The sequence below is a fragment of the Salmo salar genome, chromosome 19 (genome assembly GCF_965601325.2).
Source record: "Salmo salar chromosome 19, fSalSal1, whole genome shotgun sequence".
NCBI classification, from domain to species: Eukaryota; Metazoa; Chordata; class Actinopteri; order Salmoniformes; family Salmonidae; genus Salmo; species Salmo salar.
The window spans coordinates 81,148,767-81,167,243 of record NC_138309.1 but is presented as its reverse complement, the minus strand read 5'-3'; the positions used below and the strand labels follow the sequence as shown (position 1 = coordinate 81,167,243).

Genomic DNA, 18,477 nt, shown 5'->3' with positions numbered 1-18,477 from the left:
ATGTAGACTAGGGTCCACCCTTTAGATGTAGACCAGGGTCCACCCTTTAGATGTAGACTAGGGTCCACCCTTTAGATGTAGACCAGGGTCCACCCTTTAGATGTAGACTAGGGTCCACCCTTTAGATGTAGACCAGGGTCCACCCTTTAGATGTAGACCAGGGTCCACCCTTTAGATGTAGACCAGGGTCCACCCTTTAGATGTAGACCAGGGTCCACCCTTTAGATGTAGACTAGGGTCCACCCTTTAGATGTAGACCAGGGTCCACCCTTTAGATGTAGACCAGGGTCCACCCTTTAGATGTAGACTAGGGTCCACCCTTTAGATGTAGACCAGGGTCCACCCTTTAGATGTAGACTAGGGTCCACCCTTTAGATGTAGACTAGGGTCCACCCTTTAGATGTAGACTAGGGTCCACCCTTTAGATGTAGACCAGGGTCCACCCTTTAGGGAGGGCAAGTTGAATGTCTCAATCTTCCTGCTAGTCTTTTCCCAGAGTGGAGCTGTTTGTTCACCAGAGTGGTGGTAGCACATCAAAGGCTCTTTGGTGTAAAACAGACAAAACTCTACCAGCTGAACTAAATTGGGGATAGATGGGTCTGGACCTCTTGGCAGATGACAACCTGTGCACTGCGTTGTCATCTGTAGAAACAATAAGTATTCTAACGCCATAGGTTACACACAGATTTCTCTCTCTTTCCCTTTGAGGATAGCAGAAACCGAAGAGACCAAGATGTATGTTTGTCAATTAAAACAATTGGATCTAAAATATCACCACATGATTTGCTGAAGGTAGCAAGGGATTATCAACCCCCAAAAATGATAAGTAATCACCATCCACCCCAAGCCTGAATATAAATCCAGGTGCTGATTGTATCATTATTTCCTAGAGGAGACAATCTAACATTCTCCCGAATGTCACCCTGACACACCAACACACACGTGATGTTCCACTCATCCAAATTAGGTCTAACGCCAAACCCTGTGAACAATGTTTGTTTTCAATTCTAGTGCCATTTTATTCCAGGATGACTAATAAAACAAGCCCGGGGCCATCTGATGGGTAAACATCTGAGAAGCTCCTTGGCAGCTGTTCAACTCCCTCCTCTGCAGCCAATGGATAAGAGATGGCTGGCAAGCTAGCTACTGACACAGTAATAAATGAAAACACATGAAAAAAAACATTTGGGATAAACTTCCCAGTTTGTTTTTAATGTAAAAAGAGCTAACCTTTCACCAAAATAAATGTTCGCAAATATGGAGCATGACAAGATTTCACTGTGCCGCTGAGCGCTATTTTGTACAATTGGATATAAATGACAAATAAACCATAAGACATTTCATAGACAATGATTGAGTAAAACCTTTTTTTTTTTGTCTTCTGGCACATGCAGGTGAAAATAAACATTCAATTTCGGGACATGATCAGTTCCATAAAAGTCTATAGCTTATCTTTCAACCGTCTCGTCCCCCTTCGCCTTGCACAGCCTAAAGTCATAGTCACTTACAGTGCAAAACTGTGCTATTAAGGTTAGCTAAGAGGCCAGCTTCCATTTCAGAGTCTCGTAGGTGCACTGTATCCATGTTCTCCTCCTGGGAATGTTTATGGGTGGGGCTCTATGGCCTTCAAATGCATTAGGAGGCCACCCGCTATGAGGTCCATGTTAGATAGGAACGTTAGAAAACGTCTGTTTATCCCGACAGGTCCCTCTTACTACACGTTCTGTGATAGCAGCCTGACTTTCTTCCCTGTTAGAACCATATTCCTGAGGTCAGCCAAAGATGGCAGCTTCATCTTGTCTTTGTTTTTGCTGTAAACATTCAGGAAAATGCCCAACAGAACTAAAAGGCCACTCCATATGTACCTGAGAGGAAATGGAACGGAGAGGTGTGTTACAATGTTTTCAGAGCCTTGAAAGCAGCCTAAATTGAACTAAAGTAAAATAAACTCAGCAAAAAAAGAAACGTCCTCTCACTGTCAACTGCGTTTATTTTCAGCAAACTTAACATGTGTAAATATTTGTATGAACATAACAAGATTCAACAACTGAGACATAAACTGAACAAGTTCCACAGACTAACAGAAATGGAATAATGTGTCCCTGAACAAAATCAAAAGTAACAGTCAGTATCTGGTGTGGCCACCAGCTGCATTAAGTACTGCAGTGCATCTCCTCCTCATGGACTGCACCAGATTTGACAGTTCTTGCTGTGAGATGTTACCCCACTCTTCCACCAAGGCACCTACAAGTTCCTGGACATTTCTGGGGGGAATGGCCCTAGCCCTCACCCTCCGATCCAACAGGTCCCAGACGTGCTCAATGGGATTGAGATCCGGGCTCTTCGCTGGCCATGGCAGAACACTGACATTCCTGTCTTGCAGGAAATCACGCACAGAACGAGCAGTGTGGCTGTTGGCATTGTCATGCTGGAGGGTCATGTCAGGTTGAGCCTGCAGGAAGGGTACCACATGAGGGAGGAGGATGTCTTCCCTGTAACACACAGCATTGAGATTGCCTGCAATGACAACAAGCTCAGTCCGATGATACTGCGACACACCGCCCCAGACCATGACCGACCCTCCACCTCCAAATTGATCCCGCTCCAGAGCACAGGCCTCGGTGTAACGCTCATTCCTTCGACGATAAACGTGAATCCGACCATCACCACTGGTGAGGCAAAACCACGACTCGTCAGTGAAGAGCACTTTTTGCCAGTCCTGTCTGGTCCAGCAACGGTGGGTTTGTGCCCATAGGCAACGTTGTTGCCGGTGATGTCTGGTGAGGACCTGCTTTACAACAGGCCTACAAGCCCTCAGTCCAGCCTCTCTCAGCCTATTGCAGACAGTCTGAGCACTGATGGAGGGATTGTACGTTCCTGGTGTAACTCGGGCAGTTGTCGTTGCCATCCTGTACCTGTCCCGCAGGTGTGATGTTCGGATGTACCGATCTTGTGCAGGTGTTGTTACACGTGGTCTGCCACTGCGAGGAAAATCAGCTGTCCGTCCTGTCTCCCTGTAGCGCTGCTTAGGCGTCTCACAGTACGGACATTGCAATTTATTGCCCTGGCCACATCTGCAGTCCTCATGCCTCCTTGCAGCATGCCTAAGGCACGTTCACGCAGATGAGCAGGGACCCTGGACATCTTTCTTTAGGTGTTTTTCAGAGTCAGTAGAAAGGCCACTTTAGTGTCCTAAGTCTTTAGTGTCTTAAGTTTTCATAACTGTGACCTTAATTGCCTACCGTTTATAAGCTGTTAGTGTCTTAACGACCGTTCCACAGGTGCATGTTTATTAATTGTTTATGGTTCATTGAACAAGCATGGGAAACAGTATTTAAACCCTTTACAATGAAGATCTGTGAAGTTATTTAGATTTTTACGAATTATCATTGAAAGACAGGGTCCTGAAAAAGGGACGTTTTTTTTGTTGCTGAGTTTAGAAGAGACTGATGATGAAATGACTTACTGAAAAGTAAAAGGCTTTGAGAAGAACATAAAGGATAGGATAATCGTCATCGCCTTACGTCCGGTCGTCACTGAAATGAACAGAAAACAGAAAAGTGAGAAAAATAATACCACACAACCTTGAATCTAAGTCTGTCACATCCAATGGACATCCAGGAAATAGACATTTCTTTAACTTTGGGGATGAGATTACTTTGACATCTGTCTTGCAGTTAATGTCAAAATTAATCTGGAAGTTTCCAGAACTTTTAAATAAGATTCCGATCACTCTAATCTAGCTTCATTTCAGTAATCTGATGTGGCTTTTTTACCACTGCGAAATGTCAAAAGCTTATGCTTTTATAATTTAGAGGTAGAGTTGGAGGGTTAGTAAGGATATCACAAGTCATATAGTAGGGGACTTTCTGTGGAGCCATAGGCTTACTTAGGGGAGTTTTAACTCAAGGTTCCATTGGTCCAAAAATTCACAACATTCTGAATTAAAATATGGACTAGTCATAGGAAACAATGGGAACTGTTCAATTGAACACTTTGAGACATAAAAAGAGAGTAAGAGTAATTTTGTGCGGTTCCGCAAGCAAAGCATTTGCCCAGACCTGAATGGTCTTCTCACCCGTGACTGTGACCAGGGCTCCGAAGAGTTTGATCAAGGCCAGCACAAATGAAATGCCAAAGTATCCCGTGAGAGAGAAGAAGAATGCATAACCGTATGTCATCACAGGATGCTGAAAAGAATAAAAAGAATAATTCAATAGATTGTCACATCAACATCTTTTACCAAATTCATACGTTATCCACAGAGGTCATCAAACAAATGACAACTACAAAACGGTGCATGCTTCAACTATTATAATGAAACATGACAGAGAGGGTTTTACTAACCTGAGAGCAAAAGGCCACTGCTGGTCCCAATCCACCCACACCAAACAGGCCTGTCAATATGTACCCAAAACCGATGGAATAGGAATATAAAACCTTTAACACAAGCAAATGCCTCACATAAGTCTGACACATTTCTCAGGTGATTCAGGACAGTTTATTCAATTGGGTTTGCAATATAAATATACCAGCTTGGTTTTAAGGCAGGTCCTCAGTACCTCACGGCACAACGCCTCTCTCCTATTTGACCTAGATAGTTTATGTGTATGTATTGATACGTAGGCTACGTGTGCTTTTAAATTTTTTTTGTTTTGTCCTTGAGCTGTTCCTGTCTATTAATGTTCTGTATTATGTCATGTTTCTGGTTTTGTGTGGACCCCAGGAAGAGTAGCTCCTGCTTTCGCAAACAACTAATGGGGAGCCTAATAAAATACTAAAATACCAGTACCATTTCAGAGCTGGAACCATTGTGGAGCTTCATGGCTTTCTCCTGCACGTTCCCAATGGCAGCGTCAGCGCACAGAGCCAAAGAGATGAGGAGGACACCTAAAACTCCAGACAAACCACGTTAACCACTGTAACCAATAACAGCACTTATCTTTAGGGAGTTCAAACTCCACATTTAAAAGTACTTCAGTCCCAGCCCAGGTAACAAGTACTAGGCTTAATTTGGCCCATGCTCATAAATGTCAGCATTCTGATTACTTTGATACACGTTCTTGTCTTAAACTTATTTGAATGGTAAAATGATTGATCCATAGCTAAACAGTGTCGTAACCACTCCGCCGATTTACCAATAGATAAAAAACAGATTCAGATTCACGTGTTACCTGTTGCATTGAAGTTGGGTGCGACTTTACTGTCAGCTAGAGTGAACCAGATGAGTCCCAGGCTCATACAGAGAGCAGCCAATACATCAGCCAGATTGTACCGTTTCCCTAGAAAACAGAGAGGCGTTAGGATACAGAGTCAAGGGAATTTCTCCAGAGCAGCTGACTTAGAATTCAGGGAGACTACTCGACTGACACGTTCCACTTGGATAGAACATTGAATACACTAAGTGTAATGATTCCAACTGATCCAACATCTGTCATGACTGACATCCAATCACGAAAACCTTTGAAACGAAAGGTGAACTAAACTTTTGAAATTTCGGAGGGCATTTCCCTTTGTGACAAGACGGGAAACAACAGAACAGGTGGAGACAGACGGAGCCTGTGTCTTCTCACCCCTCCACATGGGTCAAGTGGAAAACGTAACTGCGCTGGCTAGATAGATGCAATTCTGAGTGGCGGATAGGAGAGGAGCACTTGGCAGACAAGTCGTCACTATGCCTCATATCAGAGTGAGTTGAGAGAGGCCCACGTCACACTGGCTGTTGAAGTCGGAAGTTTACATACACCTTAGCCAAATACATTTAAACTCAGTTTTTCACAATTCCTGACATTTAATCCAAGTAAAAATTCCCTGTCTTAGGTCAGTTAGGACCACCACTTTATTTTAAGAATGTGAAATGTCAGAATAATAGCAGAGAGAATTATTTATTTCAGCTTTAATTTCTTTCATGGGTCAGAAGTTTACATACACTCAATTAGTATTTCGTAGCATTGCCTTTAAATTGTTTAACTTGAGTCAGACGTTTCGGGTAGCCTTCCACAAGCTTCCCACAATAAGTTGGGTGAATTTTGGCCCATTCCTCCTGACAGAGCTGGTGTAACTGAGTCAGGTTTGTAGACCTCCTTGCTCGCACACACTTTTTCAGTTCTGCCCACAAATTTTCTATAGGATTGAGGTCAGGGCTTTGATGGCCACTCCAATACCTTGACTTCGTTGTCCTTAAGCCATTTTGCCACAACTTTAGAAGTATGCTTTGGGTCATTGTCCATTTGGAAGACTCATTTGCAACCAAGCTTTAACTTCCTGACTGATGTCTTGAGTTGTTGCTTCAATATATCCACATAATTTTCCTACCTCATGATGCCATCTATTTTGTGAAGTGCACCAGTCCCTCCTGCAGCAAAGCACCCCCACAACATGATGCTGCCACCCCCGTGCTTCAAGGTTAGGATGGTGTAATTCGGCTTGCAAGCTTCCCCGTTTTTCCTCCAAACATAACGATGGTCATTATGGCCAAAAAGTTATATTTTTGCTTCATCAGACCAGAGGACATTTCTCCAAAAAGTACGATCTTTGTCCCCATGTGCAGTTGCAAACCGTAGTCTGGCTTTTTTATGGCGGTTTTGGAGCAGTGGCTTCTTCCTTGCTGAGCGGCCTTTCAGGTTATGTCGATATAGGACTCGTTTAACTGTGGATATAGATACTTTTGTACCTGTTTCTTCCAGCATCTTCACAAGGTCCTTTGCTGTTGTTCTGCGATTGATTTTTACTTTCCGCACCAAAGTACGTTCATCTCTAGGAGACAGAACGCGGCTCCTTCCTGAGCAGTATGACGACTGCGTGGTCCCATGGTGTTTATACTTGTATACTATTGTTTGTACAGATGAAGGTGGTACCTTCAGGCATTTGGAAATTGCACCCAAGGATGAACCAGACTTGTGGAGGTCTACAACATTTTTTTCTGAGGTCTTGGCTAATTTCTTTTGATTTTCCCATGATGTCAAGCAAAGAAGCACTGAGTTTGAAGGTAGGCCTTGAAATACATCCACAGGTACACCTCCAATTGACTCAAATGATGTCAATTAGCCTATCAGAAGTTTCTAAAGCCATGACATCATTTTCTGGAATTTTCCAAGGTGTTTAAATGCACAGTCAACTTAGTGTATGTAAACTTCTGACCCACTGGAATTGTGATACAGTGAATTATAAGTTAAATAATCTGTCTGTAAACAATTGTTGGAAGAATTATTTGTGTCATGCACAAGTAGATGTCCTAAAGGACTTGCCAAAACCATAGTTTGATAACAAGAAACTTGTGGAATGGTTGAAAAATGAGTTTTAATGACTCCAACCTAAGTGTATGTAAACTTCCGATTTCAACTGTAATTATGTATATAGAGCTATTTCCTTTGTTGTTGTTTTTATTACCATTTTCATGATTTCATTTCCCTTAGTCCTGCATGTTGGAGCTCAGTGCCTAAGATTTCCACTGTACCCTGCAATCACACCTGCAACCCTGTACATGTAACTATTAAACACTGTACCCTACAATCTCCCCTGCAACCCTGTACATGTAACTATTAAACACTGTACCCTACAATCTCCCCTGCAACCCTGTACATGTAACTATTAAACACTGTACCCTACAATCTCCCCTGCAACCCTGTACATGTGACTATTAAACACTGTACCCTACAATCTCCCCTGCAACCCTGTACATGTGACTATTAAACACTGTACCCTACAATCTCCCCTGCAACCCTGTACATGTGACTATTAAACACTGTACCCTACAATCTCCCCTGCAACCCTGTACATGTGACTATTAAACACTGTACCCTACAATCTCCCCTGCAACCCTGTACATGTGACTATTAAACACTGTACCCTACAATCTCCCCTGCAACCCTGTACATGTGACTATTAAACACTGTACCCTACAATCTCCCCTGCAACCCTGTACATGTGACTATTAAACACTCAATCTGAATGTGAAAGGTTGGTAGGTGCACGTGGCCCTTTGAACAAGTTCAGCCATGCAAAATTATATATAAAAACCTTTCAACTCAATCAAATCCAAACAGGAGAAGAGAGAGGGTTGAGGTTGGTTTGTGTTGAACACATGAAAAAAGGAAGGAAGAGGAGACTGAAGTCTTCCCAAACAGGCCGATAGATGCCTTGGGGGTGACAAGGTGACGCAGCAGGTTGGTCTGGCGTGCTTTGATTCCCCCTGTGCTCCCCTTTGAAGGGTTCACATCAGATCTCGTTCGCATCCTGTGCGAATGCAGTAGAGCTTCCAACTAGCCCCCCTGGGGGACCCGTGGACCGCATCGCCAATGCAGGGAGGGAGAGAAAGGAAAGCAAAAAAACAAGCCTCTGATCGCTAGGACGTGGAACCTTTATGAAGACAGTGTCTTGGAGATGAAAGGCAGAATACCAAGAACTAGGCCTCCTCAAACTCCACACTCACAAACAACCCCCCAAAAAAGTACGGATGGAACTCCAAAATAAAAGTTGAACAGTGGTCATTGCTTGGAGGTGAGGGCGTAACTAGTGTGAGGTAAGACGCGTATAGGTTTCTAGACAGTGTGAGGTAAGACGCGTATAGCTTTATAGACAGTGTGAGGTAAGACACGTATAGCTTTATAGACAGTGTGAGGTAAGACACGTATAGCTTTATAGACAGTGTGAGGTAAGACGCGTATAGCTTTATAGACAGTGTGAGGTAAGACGCGTATAGCTTTATAGACAGTGTGAGGTAAGACGCGTATAGGTTTCTAGACAGTGTGAGGTAAGACGCGTATAGCTTTATAGATAGTGTGAGGTAAGACACGTATAGCTTTATAGATAGTGTGAGGTAAGACACGTATAGCTTTATAGATAGTGTGAGGTAAGACACGTATAGCTTTATAGATAGTGTGAGGTAAGACGTATAGGTTTCTAGACAGTGTGAGGTAAGACACGTATAGCTTTATAGATAGTGTGAGGTAAGACGTATAGGTTTCTAGACAGTGTGAGGTAAGACACGTATAGCTTTATAGATAGTGTGAGGTAAGACGTATAGGTTTCTAGACAGTGTGAGGTAAGACACGTATAGCTTTATAGATAGTGTGAGGTAAGACGTATAGGTTTCTAGACAGTGTGAGGTAAGACGTATAGGTTTCTAGACAGTGTGAGGTAAGACGTATAGGTTTCTAGAGAGTGTGAGGTAAGACGTATAGCTTTCTAGACAGTGTGAGGTAAGACGTATAGGTTTCTAGACAGTGTGAGGTAAGACACGTATAGCTTTATAGACAGTGTGAGGTAAGACACGTATAGGTTTCTAGACAGTGTGAGGTAAGACGTATAGGTTTCTAGACAGTGTGAGGTAAGACGTATAGGTTTCTAGACAGTGTGAGGTAAGACGTATAGGTTTCTAGATAGTGTGAGGTAAGACGTATAGGTTTCTAGACAGTGTGAGGTAAGACGTATAGGTTTCTAGATAGTGTGAGGTAAGACGTATAGGTTTCTAGACAGTGTAAGGTAAGACGTATAGGTTTCTAGATAGTGTGAGGTAAGACGTATAGGTTTCTAGACAGTGTGAGGTAAGACGTATAGGTTTCTAGATAGTGTGAGGTAAGACGTATAGGTTTCTAGACAGTGTGAGGTAAGACGTATAGGTTTCTAGATAGTGTGAGGTAAGACGTATAGGTTTCTAGACAGTGTGAGGTAAGACGTATAGGTTTCTAGATAGTGTGAGGTAAGACGTATAGGTTTCTAGACAGTGTGAGGTAAGACGTATAGGTTTCTAGATAGTGTGAGGTAAGACGTATAGGTTTCTAGACAGTGCATATTTTATGATTGACCATTATGCCTCTTCTGTTTTTTCCTCTAGAGTTAAGTTCATTATCACAGTCAAGCAAAAGGACAAATATTTCCAGGCAGCATCTTCATGTCAAAGTCAGGGCCCGTATTCATAAAGCCTCTCAGTGTAGGAGTGCTAGTCTAGGATTAGATCCCCCCCCGTCCACATCATCTTATTCATTATGATCTAAAAGGCTAAACTGGTCCTATATCAACACTCCTATTCTGAGACTCTTTGTGAATATGTACTCTCATACAAACAGAGATCCACTTACCTTGAATGAATATCCCTCCTATCATGACAGGAATGAGTTTGCAGCACTTGAAGATGACCTGTGTAGGATAATTCAAGTAACCCAGTGAGGTGTTTGATAGGCCCATGGTCCCCACCGTTAGAAATGCTATGATCATGTACGTCTTCCCTGGTATTCTGCAAAGAGAAAAGGAGCAATTAGCCTTATGGGATGACAACAACAAAAACAAAACTTTTTCTAGCAATACAAAATTAAGTGTTGTTGATATAGAGAGGTCTTGTGAGCGATCACAGGTCATATTCTTTGGCGTTACAAGGCACATAGCTAATTAACATAATATGTATAGTTAACGGGATAGAGACTGATCATCATTCTATGATTAAGTGATTAAGTAAATCTGTTTTTATAGTGCTCAAACGCCATTAACCATGAAATAGGCTAGTCTGTTTATGGACGTTATTCTCGGGGAAAGTCCTACTTTTGGATTCCCGTCTTTGTTGGTGAACACCGTCCTACTTTTGTTTGCTGAAGCGCAGAGGCTTAATGGAACTCAATTCTCTTGCATTTCCTTGTTTACCTTCTCCGTTTGTCCTGTGTGAGCTGCAATTCCACCAGTCCAAACAGGGAGTAGAACCCAAACTGTACAAGGGTGAGGTACCATCCAAAGGGCTTGAAACCCTCCATGGAAAATATTAGCTCCTGAAAAAACAGACAAACAAATTGTGCTAGTCTCTTTTCAGGCCTACTGTGAGGTAAATCACTACTTTTCCTGTGTATTTTCATAGAATCCTTAGAGAAGCTTGGCGATAAAGTTTCCCTACTTTGCATGTGGCAACAACCAATCGTACAGGTGAATCGATCGATTAATCAAATATATTTTTATAAAGCCTTTTTACATGAGCAGCTGTAACTAAGGGCTTTACAGACACCCGGCCTCCACCGGGGAACAAGCACAGCAGAAGCGAGAGGACAGTTTCCACGAAACTCCCTAGAAGGAAGGAACCTAGAAGCTAAACCCATATTCTTATGACTGTACCAGGTTGAGATTAAGAGTACACGTGACCATTCAGGCTAGAGTGAAGAATGTGGCAAAGTGATCATGCTCTTGCAATATACCACTACCTAAAACACATTTCTTCAAAAAAGTGTGGATATTGGAACAGAGCCTCTGGCTCATAGCTTAGCGGACACCCGCCACAAACAAATTAGTCAGGGTCAGGCTGGGGTGTAATCACTCGTGCACACTGTTGCAAAAACAATCTCAACGGAAAATGTTTTCAACGAAAACTAGAGTTTCAGGTAGGTCCCTGGTCCCTCGCCGTTTGCTTCTGCTTGGTTCCTAGTGAATACACCTCAGCTTACCTGTAAGTACCCATAGAGGAGGTGAAAGAGGAAGATGCCCGCAATGCAGATGCCGAACTGGGTAGCTGTGTTGAAGCTGCTCAGGTTGATGCCCAGCACTCTCAGCTCCTCCACAGACTTGATGTGCGGAGACATCGTGACCTCACTGGACGACGGAATGGAGATAGACAGATGCTTCCGGGCGTTGTTGTAGTTCATCGGGCCGAATTTGTCACTCATGGTGTCTGGGGGCTGGAGATCAAAGACAGGAACAAGGTAGTTTCATTACTTATGTTGCGAAAGATGCGACTGTCAGACTACCGTAAAACTTAAATTAAACACAGTCTCAAATAGCTGCCTGTCCCTTTTAATAGCTGGGCAACAGCACACATTTCAGCAAATAATCACCAGGCTATTAATTTAAATGTTATGGTTTAAATTGAGTGTGGGAAGATGAAGAAGTTGTCTGTGTACTCGCATGCTTAGATAGTAGGGAACACCGTATTAGGAATCACTGACACACATTGGCCAATTCAGAACTGGCATAGCTAGCTAGCTAGAGAACTTACCTGTAACAATCAAGGACAGCAACAGTGCAATTATCATTGATCTGATTTATGTGGGAGTCTCTGGATTTGACTATTCCAGATGTGCAGCACTACTAAGCCAGCTAGCTAGCTATATGATTGAGTACGCCAATGATTAATTGCTAGCTAATAAGCTAGTAAACTAGCTACAATACATCACCAAAAGTATGTGGACACCCCTTCAAATGAGTGAATTCGGCTATTTCAGCCACACCCGTTGCTGACAGGTGTATAAAATCAACCACACAGCTATGCAATCTCCAAAGGACAATGATATGAGACAGAGTGGGGCTGGAGTCAGATGAGGAAGCGGACTGGTATGAATTGTATTGGAAGGTCGGAAGGCCCAGTTGTGTTGTTGTAGGCACGTTATTGGGGACATGAGCAGAACTCCGGAAGGGGAAAATGGAGTCCCTAGAGAAAGCAAGTACAAAATGGGTGTCAGGGATGAAGCGGCAGTATTATCATAAGGAGACGTGTACTTGGAAAACGGAGAAGGAATGGAGGGAAAAAGAGAGGGAGAAGAGGTCTAAGAGAGTGATGGAAGAAGAGGGTGATCTTGAGTCAGATAAAAATGGTGGGAAAAAGGGAGATGGTTTGTCAAAGAATGGTAGAAAGTGTAAGCAGAGGGAGCTAAAGACAAGAGGAGAAATGGAAGTGAATGAGGGTGAAGTATCGGAGGTGGTAGGTGCGGTAAAGTCATCGGAGACCGAGGTATGCACCGAGGATCAGGATGAAGAAGAGTCTGTGACAGTAGGAGTGAAGTTTATGGAGAAAGTGGACTCTTGCCTTTTTTCTGATCCATTTGTGGTTTCACGGTGGGTGAAAAAAAGAGTTGGGTCATGTGGAATCGGTGAGGGTAACTAGAGGAGGTCTAGTGATAATTGTTTGTGTTTCTGTTATGCAGAGGAAGAATGAGCTCAAAGTCAAATGAATGGGTGCAAGAAAAGTGAATAGTTAATTCTCAAGAAAATGGCACCAATGAAAGGAGTGATAACTGGGGTAGCAGTAGATATAAACGTTGACTAGCTGAGGGGAAAGATTCCCGGTGTATGTGATGCTCGTCGTTTGATGCGATGCAGACAGGGTGGCTAGAGTGGAGAAACAGAAGAGTCATTGTCTGTTCTTCTGAGTTTTGAAGTTGAGTCTTTGCCTGACAAAGTTAAGTTAGGATATATAAGTTATCCTGTACGAGCGTATGTGCCGAATACATTAAGATGTTACAGGTGTCAAGCTTATGGGCATGTGGCAGCAGTGTGTAGGAAGGAGGTTCCAAGGTGTGAGAAATGTGCAGAAGGGCACGACACAAAGAAAAGTGTAGTACTGGGGAAAGTAGTGGAATGTGTTAATTGTAGGGGTGCCCATGGAGCTGGGGATCAGAAATGTCCTGTGCGAGAAAGGCAGGTTGAGGTTTCCAGGGTTAGAGTAGAGCAGAGGTTGCCATATGCTGAGGCAGTGAAGAAAGTAGAGGAGATGGGTTAAAGGGGAGGAGTGGTGAGAGTAGTAGAGATGTACCAGTACAGAGGGATATGCTAAAAAGTGATTTTTAGCATTTATAGCCATGGTTAATTGTACTGCAGGGATCGGAAGTCTCAGAAAATTGAGGTTATGGTGGCAGCTGCAGAAAGGTATTTGGGTGGGCGAGACTTGACAGCAGAAGAGTTACAGGATGTGTTAAGTGGTGATGTCCCATCTTTTCAGGGTGATGGCATGAGGTAGGAATAAATACATGGAATTAGTGGAGTAGGGGGGTGTTCATTTATTTCATATAATTTTGAAATTAGTGAGTATAGTGTTAGATGGTATGGTATTTATTTAGTACATTTTTCTTTTTCAAGTAAAGTATAAGGGAGTTGTACTCCAGTCTAGTAGGTGGCGGTAATACAACAAATTGGATGCCAACCGCCGTTAAACCTCATAGAAGAAGAAGCAATCTCCATAGACAAACATTGGCAGTAGAATGGCCTTACTGATGAGTGACTTTCAACGTGGCACTGTCATAGGACGCCACCATTCCAACAAGTCAATTGGTCAAATTTCTGCCCTGGTCAACTGTAAGTACCGTTATTGAAAAGTGAAAATGTTTAGGAGCAACAACGGCTCAGTTGCGAAGTGGTAGGTCACACAAGCTCACATCTGTCCTCGGTTGCAGCACTCACTACCGAGTTCAAAACTGCCTCTGGAAGCAACGTCAGCTGTTTGTTGGGAGAATCATGAAATGGGTTTCCATGGGCGAGCAGCCGCACACAAGCCTAAGTTCACCATGCAATGCCAAGCATCGGCTGGAGTGGTGTAAATCTCATCGCCATTGACTCTGGAGCAGTGGAAACATGTTCTCTGGAGTGATGAATCACGCTTCACCATCTGGCAGTCCGACGGACAAATCTGGGTTTGGTGGATGCCAGGAGAACGCTACCTGCCCCAATGCATAGTGCCAACTGTAAAGGTTGTGGAAGAGGAGTAATGGTCTGGGGCTGTTTTTCATGGTTCGGGCCAGGCCGCTTAGTTCCAGTGAAGGGAAATCTTAACACTACAGTATACAATGACATTCTAGATGATTCTGTGCTTCCAACTTTGTGGCAACAGTTTGGAGAAGGCCCTTTCCTGTTTTAGCACAACAATGCCCCCATGAACAAAGCGAGGTCCACAAAGAAATTGTTTGTCGAGATCAATGTGGAAGAACTTGACTGGCCTGCACAGAGCCCTGACCTCAACCCCATCGAACACCTTTGGGTTGAATTGGAACGCCGACTGCGAACCAGGCCTAATCGCCCATCTCACTAATGCTCTTGTGACTGAATGGAAGCAAGTCCCCTCAGCAATGTTCCAACATCTAGTAGAAAACCTTCCCAGATGAGCAGAGGCTGTTATAGCAGCAATGGGGGGGGGGGGGGAAATCAACTCCATATTAATGCCCATTATTTTGGAATGAGATGTTCGACGAGCAGGTGTCCACATACTTTGGTCATGTAATGTTAGTGTCCTTAGCTAGCTAGCTAAGCACTGCAGTGAGCTGTGTGGCAAATCCTAAAACGACCACAAAACACAATGACGTACATTCTGACCTGCCTTATTACCAGCAGTGCTGTTATTTCGCAATTCAAAATAAAAATGAGCTAACTTCTTTGCATGCTTAGAAAGTTGCTTTTTCTGAAAAATATATCTACCTGGCTAGCTGCTACAAGCTAGCATGCTAGCTAGCTGAACAACACTTCCGGGTTTGAAATATGTATGGTGCCGTTGTTCAATCGAGTCGGATCATTAGCATGTTTCCAAACGTGGCAGGTCCATTTCATAATGCTAATGTGCGGCTATATTATTAACATTTTAGTCATTTTTAGGCGAAAAGACCTGTAGCTCACGTGCGTACTGTTGTCTCCTGGCAACAGCCAACAACTTAAACTCTGACTCGCCTCGAACTATGACCTCGTTTCCCATTGGTGGAGGGTAACTATTTCCAAAGTTGTCGCTATAAATAAGGTGTTCTCAGCAATTTACCTGGTAAAATACGGCTTAAATAAAAAAATAAAAATACACCAGAGCAGGTGAGAAGTGAAATGCAGAGGCATAGAGAAACTACATTCGTAGTCTAATCAGTCCGTGCAAAACAGAAAAAACATGTTTTATTTTTGTTCACATCAAACATTATAGTCTTGACTATTGATAAGTTTGGTCCTACCTTGTCCAGTGCCAGAGGATCCATAACTTCTTATTTCATTATTTTGTGCACACAATGGTCATCTTTCGTGTCTGGAAACAAATGCTGTAATTAAATCTGCAAACAGAAGAACCTGTCCAACCAGACTGCCTTAGAAGGGGGCTGAGTGAAAAGATGCCTATTTATATTATTCATTCCATTCTTGTTGTATGTTTACTTCTTGATTTGTTTTTTGCAATTCAACAAATGGTGAATTATGAGCTCACTGGACATAATTGACAAGAAGGCCAGATAGAACATGAATTTAATGATTTTATCCTTTCCTACTAAATTAACCTTTTGCTGTTTTTTAGATTCAATTACAGAAGATTCAATTACAGAAGCAATACCAGAGAGGTAAAACTTTGACATATCCCTTGTCTGACCAAGAAGGACCAATCCTGTCCTGTGTTTGATGTTGACACTCCTCAAGGGCTTTACAGCTTACGGAATGATTCCCTCTTTCCCTTACCTCTCCTCACCCCAAGCTATACTGTATCCCTCTGCCCTCTCTCCATCCCTCCTCCCTCCCTCCCTCCCTCCCTCCCTCCCTCCCTCCCTCCCTCCCTCCCTCCCTTACTGCATCTCTCCACCCTCCCCCATCCCTCCTCCCTTTCTTTCCCAGCCGCCCAAGCCAACCTGGGCCTCTCTCTCCATCCACACAGGAGGTTAATTCACTCTAGGATGGCATTATTTCCTCCTAGCTCTTTGACAATATAAAAATTCAGAGTGGACAGCTCTATCCCTCTTCCATCTCAGATTTGATTGTAATGGTATTGCCTTTTGTCCCTAGGGGGCCCCGTGTCGCCTCGGCCGGGGCTTTATGACACTAAATAGCTGGGCTACAATTTTTCCATCTTTTCAAAAAATTCTGTTAATAACTCATTTCGAATGAGACTTGGGTGCTGCCTGGCTGGCCACTCCCGCCAGGTCCCTTACCACCCACCACTCACAGGTCACCTCCTAGACCTAGAAAGTGCCTAAGCGCTGAATGCAAGGGGTTAATTAAATGTCTCTGAATTTATGAGTCCCCTTCCTGTTACACTGCACTCCAATTGACACAAATGTCATATTTACAGCCTGGCTGTAAAAAAGTATTCAGTATTGCACAGTATAGTCTGCATGGGGCTGCCCACTTTCTTTTCCCATCAAACTTTACAAGTGTACCCATTCATCAAAAACAATGGATTTATATAAAACCCATTTCCACCCTATAAGATCCTATTAAATAATAAAATAATTATTGATTGATTATTCGAAAAGATACATAGTGGTGTAATGGCTTTGCACCAGACCACCGGACGGATCTGCCATAAATAAAGGGAAATTACTTCTGAACCAGTCAAATCTGTATTCAATATGGCCCCTTGCAGTGTTGATCACTGAGGCCATTAAATATTTTGGAGGTTCGCATGGGTCCATGACCTATATGTTCTTGATAGAAAAGACAAAGTACAGAAACGGCATGAAGCTTAATTGCCTTTTCAAATGAGACTGGTTGTGAGGACTACTAAGTGAAGTGGCTAAACAAAAATGGAAAATGTATAGTTTTAGTAATTCGGACATTGGACTAAACTGTTGTGAAGCACAGTTAAAGCAATCAAAAGTTACCTTGCAAGGATGACTGAAACAGAAATATCCATTGAGTGGGTGGTTTTACAGTATTCAAAAAATTTGTTTAGATGTGTATTTCAAAACCTAGTAGAAGGGATGGCCCCGTGCAGTCTGAGAGTTTCCCAGCACCCTTCCTTGATGACTTATGTTTTTCCCACAACACACTTTCCTGAGATTAAAAAGAAAATTGACCCATATATCCTTACACACAACCTTACACACAACCTTCAACTCAAAGTTCCACCTTCAAAATGGAAAATTCGAGAAGAAAATGACACTGGCGCTTGTCTTATCAAAAACAATCCCTAAATGTATTTTGTCATAAAATCCCTTATCTTTTGCGAACAAGGGGGAATGGACCTTTCCAAAAGGATCGAGGAACGCTATAATGTCACCCAATCCTATTTAACATTGAGGGTTTCTTAAAAACCCATTTGTGTTTGTTTTTAGCACAGGCTAAAGGGCCTTCTCTGTTGACTCTTCCGTGGGCTAGTCTGAAGCCTCTTGCATGCTATAGAAAACAGATGGTATCTCCGCTATATTACTTCTCAAAGCACTCATATCCTCTCTCATGTTATTTTCTTTGATGTGCTAGGCTTGCTGGTCTCACATTTTTTTGTGTATTTTGTGGGGGGGGGGCCTCTCTGAGAGTGACCTTAGAAAAGTACTGTGACAATATTGGTGGGGTTGCGGATGCTTCTCGGAATGTACCTCCTATGTCCTGTTTTGGTAAAAGGAATGTATTGTAAGATCTACTAAGCAATTAAAAGGGCTTTCAAACCGTCTTCCTGTGTATTCAAGTGAATGTGTTCCTTAGGATTTTCGTGAAGAGAACAAGTATTGACTATAGTATGTGTTGACTATAGTATGTGTTGACTTCAGTATGACTACACTACGTGGTGATTACAGTATGACCACAGTATGTGCTGACTACAGTATGTGCTGACTACAGTATGACCAAAGAAAGTCCAGGCAATGCATATCAATTATCTGAATTTGACAGTTGATGTAGCGTAACCTATTAACTGATTATATTTCTTACTAAGAGCTAAACTATTTGAACATCTCTTTGGATTTATGTGAAATACCTTGAGACTGCTTCCCATGCCCCTTAGGCAACAGGTTGGCAACATGAATTCCTCACTATATAGGCTTTACCTCAAAAGGTAACATTAAATAT

At 42.8% G+C, this 18,477-nt stretch overlaps 1 protein-coding gene across 1 annotated transcript; it reads right to left on the bottom strand.

Moving 5' to 3' along the window:
- Positions 1-1,182: 1,182 nt before the first annotated feature.
- Positions 1,183-15,417, bottom strand: LOC106579632 (adenosine 3'-phospho 5'-phosphosulfate transporter 2). Its single transcript, XM_014159730.2, has 10 exons — positions 15,154-15,417; positions 11,421-11,651; positions 10,636-10,757; positions 10,080-10,234; positions 5,175-5,282; positions 4,793-4,890; positions 4,348-4,440; positions 4,079-4,190; positions 3,467-3,536; positions 1,183-1,865 (listed from the first exon to the last, which is right to left on the bottom strand). Exons 2-10 carry the CDS (start codon positions 11,637-11,639, stop codon positions 1,715-1,717), a joined length of 1,128 nt encoding a protein of 375 aa, XP_014015205.1. The 5' UTR covers positions 11,640-11,651; positions 15,154-15,417; the 3' UTR covers positions 1,183-1,714.
- Positions 15,418-18,477: the final 3,060 nt, after the last annotated feature.

What these genes read in the sequence shown, in the direction of transcription:
- LOC106579632 (XM_014159730.2), bottom strand. Translation starts at nt 11,639, where the DNA reads ATGAGTGACAAATTCGGCCCGATGAACTACAACAACGCCCGGAAGCAT. An exon ending in TCCTCTATGGGTACTTACAG is followed by an intron (nt 10,758 to 11,420) that starts GTAAGCTGAGGT and finishes CTGTTTTTTCAG; the next exon opens with GAGCTAATATTTTCCATGGA. An exon ending in AGCCCTGGTCACAGTCACGG is followed by an intron (nt 3,537 to 4,078) that starts GTGAGAAGACCA and finishes TGTTCATTTCAG; the next exon opens with TGACGACCGGACGTAAGGCG.